At 38.3% G+C, this 18,876-nt stretch overlaps 2 protein-coding genes across 2 annotated transcripts in view; both read left to right on the forward strand.

The window, feature by feature from the left end:
• Positions 1-43: 43 nt before the first annotated feature.
• LOC144658075 (uncharacterized) lies at positions 44-15,354 on the forward strand. The gene is made up of 13 exons (XM_078518397.1): positions 44-201; positions 1,395-1,502; positions 2,502-2,624; positions 3,557-3,697; positions 5,608-5,709; positions 6,607-6,726; positions 7,324-7,473; positions 8,453-8,602; positions 10,670-10,798; positions 11,484-11,576; positions 12,892-13,023; positions 13,909-14,004; positions 14,914-15,354. Exons 1-13 carry the CDS (start codon positions 123-125, stop codon positions 15,090-15,092), a joined length of 1,602 nt encoding a protein of 533 aa, XP_078374523.1. The 5' UTR covers positions 44-122; the 3' UTR covers positions 15,093-15,354.
• Positions 15,355-16,603: 1,249 nt separating this feature from the next.
• The window catches only part of LOC144657675 (uncharacterized), a 28,978-nt gene continuing 26,705 nt past the window's right edge, over positions 16,604-18,876 (forward strand). Inside the window, exons 1-3 of the mRNA XM_078518031.1 lie at positions 16,604-17,476; positions 17,512-17,732; positions 18,312-18,431. Coding sequence (XP_078374157.1) covers positions 17,645-17,732; positions 18,312-18,431 — 208 coding nt within the window. The 5' untranslated portion in view covers positions 16,604-17,476; positions 17,512-17,644. The remainder of the gene's footprint in view (positions 17,477-17,511; positions 17,733-18,311; positions 18,432-18,876) is intronic.

Consider the following 18,876-nt stretch of genomic DNA (forward strand, 5'->3'; position numbering starts at 1 on the left):
CGTCAGTAAACGTTAAATTAACTAATCAGAGCGCGCGCCTAGGTTATGCTAAAATTCAATTTGGCAGCTTTTTCTGTGCAGCTTTAGTGGCTGGCCTCGCAGAAAAGCCCGTCTCCCTGAAAATGGGACCTACAACAAGACAGATTCTCTTTTGTCTGCTGATCGGTTTCTTCATTGGTGGTCTTTACGCCAACAGATCAAGTAAGTTGTATCGTAAGTTTTGTCATAAGGTATCCTTTTCCTGGCAAAACGAGGAAACATGCCGTTTTTTCATAATTGTTTCCCTGTTTTGCCATGGTTCCATGCCGCGTGAAAACACTGAATGTTTCTGTGGTGTAGCAGAAGCAAGTTTTTCTTCTTGGAGACAAAAACTGACGTTGCAAACAACACTTCCCGTGTGGCAAAACTGGGAAACATGCGCGCGTCACGAGTGTTTCTGGAAACCCGTTTCCCTGTTGTACCAGGTCTTTTAGCAGCAATCCGCGTGCAATGCTGGTCTCAATTTATCAGTCTAATGGGAGCGAGATTCATGGTTAGGGCAAGTAGTAGGGTTTGCCGGCTAGGCAAAGTTGGATAAGCGTTCGATTTTACTTCAATATTTTTAGGATCCTTCTCAGTTTATTTTCCGTTCCAAGACTGTAAGCGATAACTAAACGAAAAAATTTGAAGCACGAGATCTTTAAATGTAAAACACCAAATCCGCCCCTCGCACACGCGAAATTACAAATTTTAAACTTTCTCTGAGTCTTCTCCGAACGCGCTCGCTAATCGCACGTCGCGCAACGTATTACGCAGTGACTTTATAACTGAGATACCTTCAAACGCTCTACCAACACAGTTCATAAAATGCAGTTTTATTTTTAGGAGTTATAAAAGATTTAACAATTTGCAAACGTTTGGCGACTTTTCGAGACAACCGACTCTTGATAAGTTTAACCTGTTAACTGTAAAGTGCGTGAAAGTAATGATCATTTGTTCAAACCATGATTAAGCTTCCGGTGTATTTTTTTCATTTTTTTTTTTGTTTTTTTTTTTTCCTTTTTATCAAATAAAAAAATTTGAACAAAAAAAAAAAAAATTTTTTTTGGGGGGTAGTCTCCCGCAGAAGTCTTTTATAAAATGTAGTCTATGTATTTCTACAACGAGCAGAACGAGCCTTTATTGGGCAATATGCTTGTGTAGTGATAGTAATGTGCTGTAACGTGCACGTCCCAGGCTTATTTTTGATCGACTCTTTTTCCAAAAAGCACTAAGAATCGGATACAATCTGCTTCTGTTTGTCCAAGTGATCCTTGCCTGGTTTTCAGAGTCTCTTATTTTTCGATGCCGACATTTGTACTCCAGATGTAACTATGGTCCTTCAGTATTCATGTTTTTAATGTTTATTGTTTCAGCTGAGCATGCAGCAAAGTGCGAGTCTGACAAGGACTGTTTAAAAGGGCAAGACAAGTGCATCCAAAGAGAGTGTCATTGTATTTATAAAGATGCGAAAATGTGTGAAAGTAAGTACAAATGAAAAAGCTTAAGAAGGAGGCTCATATCGGTTTCCAGCATTTTTCATCTCTTATACCTTGATGGGTCACCACTACAAATATTTTACCGTTGTTGCAGCAATTATAATATCAAACAAATGTCCAATCATTGCATCATACGTCGCTGGTAGCCATAGCAACAGTAGCTTATGTTAAAAACATCATTAATTTTCCCATTTAGTGCTTATAACCCAAAAACGCGCGTTGATTGGTTTTAGAGCCACCGTAAATTTTCGAAAAATTAAGGTGGTGTGCTGAAAACGTATCTCCTTGATCAACAAAAAACTTGTTTCCTTGACTTATCTCCTTGACAGTGTGGAAATAGTGTTGTATTATTTATGACAACTGTAAAATGATGTCGAGCGCGAAGCACGAGGTACGAGGAGAGACAGCAAAGCGCGATCCGATCGCGCTTTGCGCTCTCCTCTCACCTCGCGCTTCGCGCTCGAACTCCCTTCTCCATTGAACGCCGGCCACGAAGGCTAGGCTTAGGGATGAACAAAACTTTGAATTCGACGATATGTTGTAGGATTTTATATCGAAATTGTTCTAATGCGCATGGCCTGAAGTTCTACCTACTGTATAATAATAATAACTTTAATAACAATAATAAAAACGATGATGATGATAATGATGATGATAATAATAATAATAACAAATAATTATCATAAAAAATATCCCAGAATCCTTTGAAGCAATTATTTTAAAGAGCTTTATAGCTTTGAAAATTTTAAGGCCGAGAAAAACGTTAGACCACCATGCCACAAGATAAAACTGCCATGAAATATTCCCATGTGACAACTAGGGAAATGACGTCATAATAATAATAATAATAATAATAATAATAATAATAAAAATAATAATAATAGTAATAATAACTTAATGCTTATTCGGCGCAAATTAACATATGGATAATTTATGATCAAATGCGTCAAGTATGATCGATTTTAATTAATTATTTTTTTTCAGCGCCTTTTAAAAGTTGCAAAGATGACGACGATTGCGATCCCCGGGCGAAATGCGAGCAAAGAAAACTTGTGAAAAAATGCATTTGTCAAAATGACACTGTCGGACTTGGGGGAACCTGCAGAGGTAATTATACCAAACTCGTTCGTAGGCCTCTCCTTGATAGATGAGGAAAAAGAGAGGGCCTGAGAACGAGGTTCAGAAGACCGACACCTGGTGATTGTCCCTGCCGTTTTTTAGTCATTTTAGTGTAACCAAACTCCCTATAAGACGGACACCTCTCTAAGGCGGACAACGGCCACTTTGAAATCATTAACGGTAACTTGAGAAGTGTTTTTTAATCATGTTTTATTGGTAGAAATACTTCCAAACTTCGTATCGACCTAAAGCTAGTCAGCGTCCTATTGGATACGTACGTCTAAACTAAGCTTACTAACCAAAAAAAATGACGGATTACCTCTCTGCTAACGTGCATGGACACTTGTGAGGTCGTTTTCTACTTACAGTATTACAGTTTGAAGAAGTTTTCAATTTTTGCTTTAACAAGCAAATACGGTCCTTTTATTATTTTAGTCTTGTTGCAGTCAGCAAGGGTTTGTTGCATTGTGCAAAGGTTTAGCTTTATTATTTCATTGCTGGTGTCATGTTACCTCGACTCTCTATAAGGCGGACACCTCTCTAAGACGGACAGCTGCGGCCGGTCCCGAAGGTGTCCGTCTTAGAAAGAGTTGACTGTATAACAGTTTTAAAAAACGTTAGATGACCCACCCCTACGTGTAGATCGAAACTACATAACCCACCCCTTTTCAAGAGCTCAAAAGCAGGTGGCCCTTCCCCTCTTCTTATTGACCAGTCCCTAAGCCAATTAACATTTCTTTAAAAATAATTATACAATGCTGCAGTTTCTACGTAACAGGTGTTACGCATAAAATGTTTATGTTTTTTAATGACGTAATTCCTTCGCCAAATCATATCACAACCTAATAAGGCAGACTTTAAAAGAATCATTTTTGGACGTTGCTTACCATGAATTAAACCTCGTCCCTCTGTTCCTTTAGATTCAATAAACTGTTCAAAGACTCACGACTGGGCTGACTGCGGTGTTGGTAGTTATTGTGTCGCAGACCCCTTGCGGCCTGAAGTTGAAATATGTAGATGCATAAAGGGTTTTTGGCACACAAAGGATGGCAAGTGTACTCGTAGGTTTTTGTTTCATATTTTTATGCTGAGCGTTTTTAAACAATACAAGTAAAAAGAGTAATTTCTGTAGGAGAGAAACATGCATTGCATCACTTATAATGTGCCTTTTATAAGAAGAAAAAATAGTAATTTCTGATATTTAATATTAGGTAACAGGGATCACAAAAATCTACAAAATACTTTTAGTTAACGGACGTAACACAAGGGAAACTTTTATGGGAACTTGGGAACATGGAACCCCCACCACCCCTTGGGAGTGTAGTAGAATTATGGGACCCAAAACAATGTCACGTGACAATACACGGGAACTCAGTCGAACTCGTAGCCCAGAGAGCAAACTGAAGGGATATCAAATGATCTTTGCGAACAGACTGTTTTTCTTTGCGAACACGAGCATTGACAAAAGTTTTCCTTGCGAGCAACGAGCAATTTTCAAAAAGCTCCCTCCACTAAAAACCGAACAAGCAAGCACTTGACCACGAGCAAACGAGTACCCACTAAAATGTTGCGAGCATTCCGAGAAGAAGCATAATTTTGCGAGCACTGAAATATATTGATGGACCATTCATGACCCCTAACCGAGTCATTTTTTTAGTGATTTCAAGCCGCGCATTTGTGTGAGCATTTTCTCGTTTACTGTTTAAGTTTTAAAGTTGCGTTACTTCATTTTAACCATCCGTAGCCAAACCACGTTTTGACAATGTTCTTTACTAGTACAGTACGTTTTGCCTACATACATACATACTTTATTTGAAATAGGTTAAAACTACAGGCAGCCAGAGGCTGATGTGGAATTAATCTAAATAGTTAAATATTCATGTAAGGGCAGCTAAAATCATCCATAAGCTACCATGGGACATAACAGGTCAAGATGCCCTAGAAGCAACTGGATGGGAGCCAATACGGCCATGGCCACTTTAGTAGATTTCCAATCAATACCAACACCTTCATTGAATTTCCAAGTACCACTTAAGGTCGCGCAGGACCCTTGAAATTATTATGTATGTATTTATTTAAAGAGTATGCACGAACTGCGACGACTGAAGCCGACAACAAACGAAATATTCATGAGAATGTTTTTCTTAAAGTTCTTTGTACGAGTAATTAGACGGTATTGTTGTCAGCTTTGCGTACCGTGCGCTGAAACAAAGCGAATTATCATAATTAGATTCACAGCTGCGATCTATAGCACAAGACGGTTGTAAACATTGACTCGGAAGGTCTTCGGAAGCGGAAAATCCTGCAATTCGTGTCCAAGTTTTCTCCGCCGAAAAAGAATTTCAGGAGTTGATTCGCGAGGAACATGAACTTGGTGCACTCAAGAGCGAATTTTGAAATTTCGTTCTCAAGTTGAAGATAGCACGTTTCAAAGTTTAGTTTTCACATTTTTACTCTCTTAGAAGCAGATAACTTCTAGCAGTTTTTGAAATATTAAATTTCGTTCTTGTCATAACATAAAAGAGGTTATGATTCATCACTAGTTTATATACCGTGTAATCTTCTTATTCGGTGCGCTATTGTAGCCGAAAACTTGGACACAAAATCGCAAGATCTGCAGTTAAACTTTTAAGAGCCTGTAACATTACAGCAAACGGTCATCTCTCAGTAAAAGGACAATCAGGATGTAATTCCATCATCTTTTATCCTTGATAAATTTTAGAGGAATCGATGTTCAAAATGTAGCGAATTAAAGCTTTACAAGATAGCACTCCGTCAAGAAATTTGGCTAATGAATTTATTAATGCGCAAGGGTCCTGCGCGACCTTAATCACGGTGACACTGTCCCTTAAAGGGAAACAATCCGATCAAATAACTAGTATGCCATCTGCGCGAATAATACGCGCTAGATTTAAAAGCATATAAATGTCTACCCTTTCTCTTTATGCACTTTTTTTGGCTTATTTACCAGAATGCCATAGCGATGCGGACTGCAAGTACGGTCAGTGTTTCATACCGGGAACATGCGATTGTGGACTTGGACAGATTAAAGATGGAAGGATTTGTAATCCTGGTAAGAAAATATTTACTTGTTCTTGTGCTAATGTCATGGCCGTATTGGCGTCCGAAAATATTGGTAGCGGTCCTATTTTTCAATGCAAGCTGGTGGTCGATCCTTATAATTACTGCAGGCCAATATTCCTCAACACAGACCCAACAAGGGAGTTTTTAAAGGGTTTATTATATTTTGCTGACAAGTTAATAAATGCATCCATTATTGTTATCTTTGCAATGCGTGCCCCAAAGTTTCATTTGCATTTTTCATATCGCTTTCGTGAAAAAACGTTTGAGAGACATTGTTCGTCAGAATAAAAAGGGAGATTTCTACCATTTTTTAATAACAAGCTGCTCTCTTATATTATGCATAGCAAAAACTAATTTGTGAGTGCTCAGAATTGAAGCCGAGCAAGTTCATCATATACCAGTTAAAAAACAAGTGCCATAAACCACCATTAATTATTAGCCCTGAAAGACTCATAAACAGATTTTTATAAGTGCATCATTTTTGACATGTTCAGCCTAGTTTTCACAAGCCACGCAAGCACAGGCATACGGAAACCACGTTTACTAGTTACAAGGCTCGAATGCGCAGGCGCAGGTAAATCTGTAACGAGTGTTTTAATTGGGCAGGTACGGCCAGACGTCCTACATTTCCTTGTGCTTATGAGGTGTTTCGTTTTCACACGGCATAACGCGAACGCAAACACAAGCGCAAGCACAAAAAAGAAACATTTAGATCCTTACGTCTGCGCTTGTGCTTATGCATGCGTCGAGGCCGTTTTCACGGTGAAATAAGAGCAAGCTGTCATGCTTGCGTCTGTGCCTAAGCTTGTATTTGCGTCGCTACTTAAAATAAGGGTTTACTCCAAACAAAGCTTGTTACAAACTTGCTGTGTGTTTGTTTTGCCAGCTCCTCCACATCCGTGCAAAAGGAATGGAGACTGTGATACTTATAAGGACGCCGGCAGATGCCATGGAGGAAAGTGTCGCTGTGAAGGAAAGATGACTGGGAATGGAAGATGGTGCAGAGGTAATATGGAAAAACGTTAAAGGGGCTTGGTCCCGGTATTCTAAGTTATTCTTTTTATTTTAATGTTTATTTAAGAGCTCTAAGCTTTAAAATTGGCAGAGAAAAAAGAAGTCCTTTATTGGCAAAATCACGGTCATTTAACATAACAGACAAGGATAATTTTCGAGCATTCGATGACAATTTCATACAATTTAAGATAGACTTAAAAAATGTCAGTCCGACGTTTTTTAAGTTTACCCGAACGCAATCCGTTTTATTTTTTTTTCGAATTTTGCCCATCCATGCCCCTTTTTGGCCTTTCTGTGTTTCTCTTGAGTTTTTCTACAGTTTTAATTCGTTATTGTGATATTTCAGTTTTTGGTTTAATGGTCGGGGCGTCATTTTTCCCGTTATGTCCACTGGTCCACGGGCATTATGAGCGATGTTAGTGATCCGCTGGGGCAAAATGGAGCCATGAACTTAAAGATGACATATATTTTTTATTATAAGTCTGACTAGCTTGGGATACTAGTAAGAAAATATCTCCCTCGTTTCAGACTGCTTTCGGGCGATAAGGCTCATTTGCGCATGGTCCGTATTTCCCTTGTCTTGTTGCAGAGGCTCTGCCATGCCCACCAGAATATGAAGAGAAGTGTAAAGCCGCCGGAAGTGGTGTCGAAAGATGTGTTGTTGATCCTTACTGGAAAGACAAACCTTTTTGCAAATGTCGCGTGGGTTTTAACACAACCGAAGCTGGTATTTGTCTAGGTATGTTGGTACACTCTCTTAACGAGAATGTTGTCGCTAAGAACATAACTAAAACCAAAATTTTAAGTTGTTAGATTCTTTATCTTTTTTTGTGTTTATGGCCGTAAAAAAACAATTAACAGGTGGAGGTTTCTCGAGAACTAAGACTTAATTGGTCATGTTACGTGCGGGGAAATTTTCTTTGCTACTTGCAACGCAAAAAATGTTACATTGCCAGTTTTGCAAAACGCAATGCAGCTAAATGTTGCGTTGAACGCCGTAATAAACCATCACTTTAAACACTACGTTCATTTTCATTGTGGCTTACCTGTAAACTAGCTGGTGCGTTCCCGCAGATTTTGCTAACCATATCTGCGGGACGCATCGAAACCATAGCTAAGTGTAATGACGACATTAAACATTGTATTGTATTGTATTGTATTGTATTGTATTGTATTGTATTGTAGGATGTGGATAAAAGCTTAGGTTTAATTACTGTTTTGTAAGTATTTGGAAGTCGACAGCAGAAGACAGTACAAAAATACTTTGCATGTGAAAAAGGAAGGAAGGATATCTCAGTGCAAACTTAGCAGCTAAAAATTTCAATAGTTAATGTTGTATTGAGTTTTTTGGCAGCCGCAGATAAGTTAAGTGATAAACAATAAAGTTAATAGTGTTCAATTGTTTTCACTTGAGGGGAGGGGAATGGCGTTGAAACAAAATATTTAATAAAATCCTTACAGTTAACAGTAAGTTTTCCTTCGCTTCGGGGAGCATTGAGGATCTTTCCGTAATTGCTCTTTTGATAGTCTCTGCTAAACGCATTCTCCGCGTTCTTTGCCTGTTTCCTTGTCAATGTACTCATATTAACAATCATGCATATGGTATCAATATTTATTCAAGGTACATTCTTTTCCTGTTTCCATGACAATGTACTCATATTAGCAACAATATGGTATCAATATTGAATTAATGAATTCACTTTATTTGGTTTCTTCAGAAATGACCGAATGTGAGAAGAATGGTCTTGAGTGCCCCACTGGAGAGATTTGTAAACAGGGTAATGGCACTTATGGATGCGCTTGCCCTGATGGTTATGAAAAGATACGTGCAGATGGAAATAGTGCAATAGGAAACAGAACGTGTCAAGGTAAGAAAATGAAGATGAGTTAATAATTATTGTAATATCATAGGTGACAAATTACTCCTTAATTTTGGCGCGAAATTTTAACGTTAATTTATAATTTCACATGTTAAATTATACAACAACAACAACAACAACAACAACAACAAAACAACAAAAGTTTATTTGAACTGTAAAATTACAAAAAGAAATGTTTAAACAATAAATAAATTAAAAATACATACAGTTGCTGGTCACCCAAAATAACTAAAAAGCTAAACTAGTTGGGTGACCACTAAAATTGCCATGGCAACGGAGTTAGCGGCAAGAAGGCGTCCGTAATAAAAGATGTTTTAAAGCTTAAACTTTGTACATTTTCGCTTGAATTTCATCATAGCCAGCTAGCCTTAGCCATGTAATAAAACTTTTGATGATATTTTATATTTCAAAACGTCAAAACGACTTCTAGACTTAAGCCAATATACATAAATGGCATCGAGCGGATTTTTGAGCGTTTTACACTGGCACCGTTTTCAGTTGATTCAAGACTACGGTCATAATGTGAGAAATAATTCATAGTTGATTCATCTTTGAAACTTTTGGTCAAGAACAAAAAGGAATCTCTAAAGGGTTTTCATCAAAGACTAAAAAACCTCGCGAACTTGAGCAAAATGTATGCTTTCAACTTTTCAAAGCTCGGAGTTTGCAAAGTTTGCAAGGCAATATACCAGTCAAAAACCGACGATTGTAAGCGTAATTTGTCATCTATGATATTAAAATGTAATCAAATGGTATACTCGTCCTAATTTCACTTGCATTTTGCCAAAATGCTAATAATTTCCCTCGACTAAAGGCTCGGGAAATTATAAGCGTTTTGACAAAACGCGCGTGAAATTATTTCTTAATTTCACTCGTCGCCATTTGATTACCAATACAAATCAAACTTTGAATGATTTAGTGTCAGAGTAAATTATTTGGAGTCAGGGCGAACAAAATTAGCATTCTATTGCTGCTACACTTGTAATGTCGAGGTTTAACTTTCAAAACATACTTGTAAAGATTTTACTAATGAACAACTTGGAGTCACTGTGACGTCAAAATTCGTTGCCATGGCAACTACAAAAGCGGTCAAACATACCTTATTTTTCGACTGTTAAAGCTAATTACTCTAACACTAGACGGTGACGGTGACGGTATTTAAGGAGGGTGACATAGTTTACTGGTGGTCCAGTAGTTTACAATATGGCCCTCCCTAATAAATGTATGCAAAAATAGCTCCGTAGCTTCGAATACTTTTGACAGATTTCTTTAAAAAATTGCAGAAATGTTTATTTTGTCGGTTGGATAAAAATGTGTGAAAAATAAAAATTTTCACCGAGTAGTTTTTGCGTTATTAGCCTCGAAAGGTCCAAAATAGTGTATTTCATATGACGTTGCCATGGAAACAGATTTTGACCTCACCACGACCTCAAATTGTTCATCGGTAACTGTAAATGTTATTTACTTTTGTGCTAAAAGATTTTCCTTAACGTTATTGGTATAGCTGTGTTAGAATACCAAAGACTGGCATATTTAATTCTGACTAACTACTAATAGCCACCTTAAAAAATGAAGTTAATAATTTAATAGTATCAGAGTAACTCAAAGTTGGCAACTTTTTTACCGTCTTCCAACCTCTAAGCCTAAGAAATCCAAGATAGCACATTTTTTCAGGTGTTCAAATGCTAGTGTGTCCGCCATCGTGGATTGAGACACCTGAAAGATTTTGGGGACAAGCCGCATGAATATGTTTGTGTGGGGACTGGGGTGGTCTGACGCGTTACTTGTCTAAGTAGCTTAAGCGGCCTTCACACGACAAACTAAAGTTGGCAAACTCAGGTTGGTGTGTGTGAACGACCCAACGACAGTTTGCAAACAAGTTGGCAAACTGTTGGTGAGAATAGAGACAAGTTCTATTTTGTCGCCAACAGTTGGCCAACTTGTTTGCCGTTGCTGCGTCGTTCACACACACCAACTCATTTGACGCTCATCTAATCTGAACAATAGAAGAACAAACAGAAATCTGGTAAATGTATTGGTCATCTTTGCTTGCAGATATAGATGAATGCAAACAGAAAGTTTGCTCCGCGATCGCGAACTTTGTCTGTGTAAACATGGCTGGAAGCTACAAGTGTGAATGCAAAGAAGGATTCAAGAAGAACGCTGACGGAAGTGCCTGTGAGGGTGAGTAGAGATTCTGATGATTGATCTCAGTGAAAACTGGAAATCAAAGTACAAGCCTAAACGTTTGTAGCCGTTTAGTAAGTAGTTAAGTAAAGACTCTTTTTGACGAGGGTAGCACTAAAATAGCATAAATAATATTAACAAACCAGTGGCCCATTAAAATTATTTACAATAAAATATAAAAATACACTAGAATATTAAAACTATAGATAAACTATGAGACAATATAACGAATAAAAATACAAGAAATACGAGAAAAAAACGGTTTCAGTCATTGTACCCGTTAATTTTTATGGTGTGATCAGTATTCACTAGGAGGGAACGTCCTCTGCAGGGATAACAAGAAAATAATGAGAAAAAACTTCTTTACATCAAAGGGTAATCACAATTACTGATTTACCAGTAGTTTTAATTGTGGCCCTTAATTAAACAAACAAATATTGTACACAAACCTGAAACTTGTTAAAAAGTCCCTACTGGTGGTCGGGTGGGAAGCAGACCAGTTGACTGTTTGCAAAGCACGAAGCAGTTGAATTCGGGACCACCGACACAAATCCATCTTTTGTTAGGTATAGAAAGATTTGAACCCAGGACCAGCGGGCCCTGGACCACTAGGCCAAATAATTAGTTTATTTGGTAATAAATTTGTTGCTTTTCCTTGTATCTTTTACCCATACTGCTGCAGGGATTTGCAATTGTGGCGAAAATCAAGTTTGTGAAGAAGGCATTTGCAAATGTTCTTCTGGATTTATCAAAAACAGTGATGGAAAGTGCGAAGGTAAGAACGTATAATAGTCTCTCTAAAAAAAAGAAAAAAAATTGACATTGTTGGAGTTTAATTAATATCTAGAAAAAAGTAATCTTGAAAAATGCAAATAAGGCTGATGACAGAGTTATGGTGGATTTCCACTGACGCGTATTTTTTTACGTGCGTGAAAAAATTAGAGACAATGTATGAACGGCTTGCGTAAACGTGTACGCAAGCCGTTCATACATTGTCTCTAAATTTTTTCACGCACGTAAAAAATTACGCGTCAGTGGAAATCCACCATTAGGCTGGTGTAAGGAGAATCTGTCAGGATTCATTGTTTGGAGGAAATATAGGAATTAATACTACGTTTCTTCATAAATAAAAGTATCTTAAACGAGATCTCCGTTAACCTACAAATAATATATTTTACCTTAGTGCAGATAAATGATAGAAAACTCCCGTTCGGTGCGACCAAAATAGCCTGTCCTTGGCCATATACCTTCCTTAAAGCTCGCAGTTTTACCGTGAACTCAGTAGTAGAATCATGTACATGGTGTGACTGAAAATATAGAAACTACAACGCAAAGCTGATAAGAGATGTTAATATTTTACAAAAGTGTGACAGCTATTACATAGAGCAACAGACGGCCCTTACCTGCCGGAAATGGTATCCGGTATTTAACAATTATTCTACGAGTGCGCGTTGGGTATGAGATGGTGGATATTAGCCAACGAGGCGCGTTGTTGGCTATAAAAATCCCATATCCAACGGGCGAGAGTGGAGAAATCCGGGAAGAGGTCGGAAGAGGGATATTTTTTAATTGTACCTGTTTTCTCAGACACACACTCCGAGAACCACTCAAATAATTGCAATAATTTAGCTCCCCGGCTGTTCTCGGGGACGCCGCTGACGCGTACACCGGCCTAACATATTTGTGAGCCACGGTACTGTGATGAACTTCACACAGCGGTCAAACGCAGCGCGCGTGCGCAGTTCATGTGTAATTGCCGCCAAAATTTCCCATACAAAGTCTTAAATTTTCCGTAAACTTTTGCTTTAAAGCCAAAAGTTAACGCCGTCCCTGGAAAGTTAAGGTTTATAATTCATCTCCACTGAGTGTCCCAGCTTGAACTGTTCTTTCACCGTACTATTTCTTTAACAATTTCTTGCAAAAGTTTGCCCACTTTCGAGTCAAAAGTTCGAGGCAGCGAAGACCGGATGTGACGTCAATTTTTGCGTTTGACCGCTGTCGGGATGAACTTAGATACGGTGACCTGTATAAACCAATCAATTCGCATGAATTGCATTCGGCTAAAATAGATATACCGATTTCTATTTCAGACTTGGATGAATGTTCTCAAAATGAAAAAGTCTGCAGTGGTGCTAAGGAAGAATGTGTAAACGAACAGGGGAAATACTCCTGTGAATGTCAGTCAGGATATGAGAGGAAGAACGAAGTTTGTGTGAAGAAGGGTGAGCTTTTGATGAGATAATCCACAATTGTAAAGATTTGCACCGAGAAACTCAGGGGGGTGTAACGAGGATGGTGAATTGGGTGACTTACCCTTTACATCAGTGCACATAGCAAGGTATAGCGCGTTGTCCCATGGCGTATTACAACAGAATGAAATTAAGTGACAACGAGATTTCTGAGGATTTAGGAACACTCAACGCAACTCAAATGCGAAGTATATTTTATGCTCACCCTTAGTTAACCAAAACATCTCAATTCCTGACACACAACATTCTGTAATAAAGTTAATAGAACGAATCATCTGATCCATGTATTTTTGGTAAGTTATACTTGTTTGGGTACTTACTACTTACTTATTAGCTTCTTTACGTCACTTAGCGCATATATGGCAGATCTGTTTTTAGGGGTTGTTGTAGGTGATTGGTCCCACGACCAGCTTCCAACCTGGAGGGCTAAGTAGGAAGCCCCTTGTCAGGTCTCTCTTCCATGACCAATATGGCATGGTTAAACCAATCAGGGGCAAGATCAGGGCCCCGTTGTTCAAAGCACGATTAAGCTAATCCAGGATTAGCGTGAAATTTGATTTCAGTTTTAGTAACATTTCGTTGAGGTTTTCTGTTAATATTTTCTGTCCCCGGCCCAGTTTTGACGTGGACCAATCTCAAACTTCACAAAACATTAGCTATGGAAAACCTTTTAAAACAAGAGATATTAAAACCTCGACCATCTTTTAATCCTGGGTTAGCATTAATCGCCTTTCGAACAACCCGGCCCAGGGGCCTCCTGCCTGCATTTCCTAAGCCTTATCACCACAACTAGGTAAAATGTTTAAGGTCAAGATAAATAAAAAAAGGCATACTCAAAATGTTTTTTTTTTCTTCAAGCATGTAATTGCAAGCGACACGAAGAATGCCACGAAGGAAAATGTAAATGCAAGAAAGGATACAAGAAGAGTAAAAAAGGACACTGCGTTCACCGAGGTGAGAACTGTGTGGTGTGTGTACGAAATAAATACAGTAAGCTACAGTAGAACCCCGGTAACTCAAACTCTGAGGAGAAAGGAAAAACAGTTCGAGTCAGCGGCGTTTCCAGTTATCGGGGTAGATTGAATATTTAATTTACCAAGTTAATCATTGATAGTTTACTGATTATTTCGGCACTTCAGTATACAGAAAAGTGCAAATTATCTCGTCAGAAACTCTTACACGATCATACATTCTTATGATAAGAGTGGAAATGGCTGTCAAATACGTAATCTGCTCTTGCTCAAACAATGGGCAACCGTGGCGAATTGCAAGAACCGGAATTCGAATTATTGGGGTAAATTTGACCCAAATTTTGATCAAGAGAAACGGAATTTAGTTCAAGTTAGCGGGGGTTTTGAGTTATCCGAAAAATGTCTGAAAAGTGAGGTCAAATTCAAGGGAAATGGAAGTTAGTTTAAGTTAGCGGGGTGTTCGAGTTTTCCGAGTTCGAGTTACCGGCCGGGGTTCTACTGTACTAGGATTGAGTGAGTAGGATTGTGTGAATGAATGCTGAAATTTTCTAAATGAGTAACCCCTCTTCTTTCGCTCATTTTGACAAGTATTTACATCCTCGATTCGTAAACTTATATTTGACGTAAAGTTACGTTCTTTTGATCAGTTGTTTCACTCATTTTATTTATTAGTGTCTTATAGGCAATTATTACATTATATTAATAATGTCTTAATATAGAAATGTTAGCGCATTGAGTTTTTTAAACTCGCCCAAAAAACTTTATTTGTTATTATTTATTATTATTAAGTGACCTTCGGCTTTGTAGGTAGCAATACTATATGAGACGATAGAACTTCAGTTATACGAAAGTGAAAATGTCTCCTTATTTCTTATTTTCTTTTTTATCATAGGCTCTAGTCTTCAAGCTTCCTCGGGTCACTCTGTCAGCAGTTACCTAAGCAGCCTTTTATTTGGTGTAATAGGGAGCTTGTCTGGTCTTCAAGCTGCCTCGGGTCACTCGTTACATGTCAGCGGTTACCTTAGCGCCCTTATTCTTGGTGTTATTGGGAGCCTGGCAATCACAGTATGAATAGAACCGTGCCTGCCTCTTGCTTTGCTGTTTCTAACTTAACTACCAGTTGAAAATACAAGACAGTTTTTCGTTTTCATTTCACGAATTTATATTCTGACCTGAATACTTTATTCTGCTCTTATTCGGTCTAACCATATCTTTTTAAAATCGCCTGTGTATCATAATTTATAAATCGTGTTTGTTTCATAAATATTGTGTACATATTTGAGATCTTATTCTTTCTTATAATTATGTTTATTAGTGAACTGGACTCACTATATACATGTATGTATGTGTACCTACAGTTATATTCTTTCTGTTTACAAACATTGACATGACTTTTCAATAAACTCGCTTTGCCTCTCTTTGCAACTTTGGTTGTGTCTTTCTCTGTAATTTTTAAGTCTTTCTTCTTCGTTCAATGATGTCGGTCAATTCTATTAACCCTTTATTTACATTTTTTCTCGAAAGTTCTGTTAAAAGCCATAAACTATCAAACTTGAAAAATGGCGGGATTGAGTTCAATTGTTCGTTGTTGGACGTATAACTTTTCGAAGCGGGTTCAATAATCAAACGCACCAAAAAGGTTAGTACCCTGCTTTAGGGGGTACTGTCCGGAAATTTTGTCGAGGGTGTGCGGCGCGCTTCCTGAAACCCTTATACCAGGCATAACTAATCGATGACATCAATGACATCAATGAAATCAATGAGTAATCAATGAGTAATCGATGGGTAATCAGTTGATTAGTCATTGATTATTGCCGATGATAATGAGTAATCGATGACTAATCGATAGGCCACAATTTTTGGTCTCGATTAGTCATCGATGCCGACAGTCACGATTGCATCGATTAGTCATTGATTGCAGATTACTCATCGATATAGTCTCGTGGTTGAAAACCGGAATTGTAAAAGTTCACGCAAACAATCTAACAATATCATGGTAACACGTGAAAAAAGTAAGAACGTAAAGTGCTTGCAGCTGTTCCGGTCGTATGTATTGCTTATGATGGCTGTCTCCCTAAGCCGAAGCAGTTTACTTTGCTGACAAACATCCACCGACCATCTATCCACGTATATTCTTTTCGTACTTATTCACCAGACTGTTGTTTTCCTTTCAATTTTTTGTTATTAAATAAAGATTGGTAAAGTCAAATATGAAATCTTTTGCTTAGCCCTCACGTCTTGATATGCGGAAGGTTTTTGACTTTTGTGAGGGCGTACAACAAGAATGCAGTTTAAAGAAAATATGACTAACATAGAGAAAAAAATCACAAAAAAGGGTACAAGAAAGCAAGGATTTTTGTGAGTATATATTATAGTCGATGGGTCATGATGAGTATCAAAACATCAATAGGTTCATACATAATAGTACGATGCCACGAGAGTAATCGATAGGCCACATTTTTCCGATACTCACGATTCTCATTGATCACGCCATATCATGACTTATCAACTGATTACCCGTCGATTACTCATTGATTACCAATTGATGTCATAGATCATCGATTAGTTATGCCTGGCTTATAGTATTTTACACAAAAATGTGCCATTTTCCCTACAATTTTTCAGACCTGGGGCCCGTTTCTCGAAGGTCCCGAAAAGTCTTCGCAACCGGAAAGCAATGGCAAAATCCCGAACCCTCATGATTAAAGAGCTGTTTTATTCGCATATGTTTTATATGAACAGACGTTCCCCTCGTGCAAAGTTTCAGGCCGAAACACTTCTCTGTTTTTAAGATACAGAGGCCCGGAAAAGCGGGCCCGAAAAGTTTCCGGACCTTTCGAGAACGGGCCACTGACCCGCACCAGGAACTCCAAACGGTATTGACCCCCGAGAAGTCGTTGGTAAAGTGCAGAGTTTGGCTAAGTGAGGCAAATCCGAGGAAAACGACTTTTGGTTCGAGTTATTTGGGAGGTTTGTAAAATGGAAGGTTCGAGAAGTCGTGATTCCTTCGTAATTGCTGATTTGAGTGTGCACAAATCATACCATTGCAGTGTAAAACGGCTCATAAACAATACCCTTAGGCAATGCATGCGTACATAGCTCAATGTATAGCTTATAATAAGGGAACCTCCTCTCCCGGTGACCCTACAACCAATAAACTCATAACAACTCGGATCCCACTGACTTTTACTGTGTCTCGTCGGGGCCAATGTCCGTACGCCAAAGGTTTTTTAGTTTAAGCTAAAAAGTCAGCCAGCGAAGCGAGCGCGAGCCTCTCGCGCCTCCCGTTTTGCGTTGTTGTCTAGCTCTCTCGCGATTCTTTTTCCGCGTTTAACGATCGCCAACTGAAATAGGAGAAAATAGAGGGCTGTGAAGAGTCTTTACCCTTGCCAAACGTCTTGACCACAGAAGAGATTCTATTGAGATTACTTGATGTGTTTAAAAGTAGAGTTCAGGTCCCATTCATAATAAGCTCGATGAGGACTGCCAGGGAGCTAGTAGGTCGGCGCGCGCGCTGAGCGGATATAACGTATTGTGACGTAAACAACGAAATTCCGCTGTTCGTTTCGTGTAGCAACGGCAATCCTTTCTAGTCCTTAGCGGAACAGCGAAATTCCTTCAAAATGAGACTTATAACAAGACATATTCTCATTTGCCTGGCGATCGGTTTCTTCATTGGTGGTGTTAACGCCGGCTACAGAATGGTTTATCGTAAGTTTTGTACACGTGGTTTTCTTTTAGCGTAATTTTTTTTATTTATTATTTTCGTGGGACTTTACCACGTATATTTTTAGATTATATTTAACTTTAAACGCATAGAAGAAAGGAACGTTACAGTTAAAGTTATAAAAATAATTAACCTATAATTACAATAATTGCAAATTATAATTAGAAAGATAGTTTGATACTATTATGAATTGTTTAGTACTCACTGCATCGCAAATAATTTCGCGCGGATTTCGCGCGGAAATGGCGCGCGCAACATGGCGGCTCATATGAGTCTTTTGATTGATCGTACGACAAACGAGAAACCACTTGACCATTATAAGACTGCTTTGGCATCAATGGGAGCGGGCGTTTGTTTGATTTAGCAAGCCTCTAGTTACTTATAATAAACAATTATTCACCGAAGTAGACGTGAATAGTTCTTTGCTAATCACCTGCGAGTTAACCAATCAGCGCGCGTAAAGCAGTATTCAACTGTGTGGTATATACTAATGCCGAATACGTTACGGTCTCCATCAAGCCTTTAGTGTAGTTGTATTTAATTTTTTTCATTTTTTGTTTTAGCTACGTCGTTAGCAAACTGCGAAAAAGACAGTGACTGTCACAAGGACGCCATATGCATTCGAAGAGAGTGCCACTGTTGGGGTGTTTACTTATATGGAGACGGATTAACCCAGTGTGATAGTAAGAGAACTTGAGTAACAATTCATTTCTCCTATTTATATATACTAGTTATGCAACGCTTTCGAATGGTATACTATGGAATATCACACGAGACACTTGTATTTTCTCGGTTTCACACGAGCCTTAAGGCGAGTGTGTACACCAAGAAAATACAAGTGACAAGTGGGATATTCCATAGTATACCATGAGAAAGTGTTGTGTAACTATTTTATATCATGCCATAGAAAATACGTTTACTAAATTTCGTCGAGAATACAATCGCAGCACACGATGGGAAGGTTGGGTTGAATACCGTCGAATATACAACGGCTTTCCTGTATTCTGATTGGCTGTATTTTCTATGGCATGGTATAAAATACAATATAATCCTGATGACTCATGTAAATAAGTCAGAGTTAGATTTTTTTGTCAATTTGTACGAACATCTTTGAGTAAATACTTTATT

This window comes from Oculina patagonica, chromosome 6 (genome assembly GCF_052425735.1).
Source record: "Oculina patagonica isolate OP01 chromosome 6, crgOcupat, whole genome shotgun sequence".
Taxonomy (NCBI): Eukaryota; Metazoa; Cnidaria; class Anthozoa; order Scleractinia; family Oculinidae; genus Oculina; species Oculina patagonica.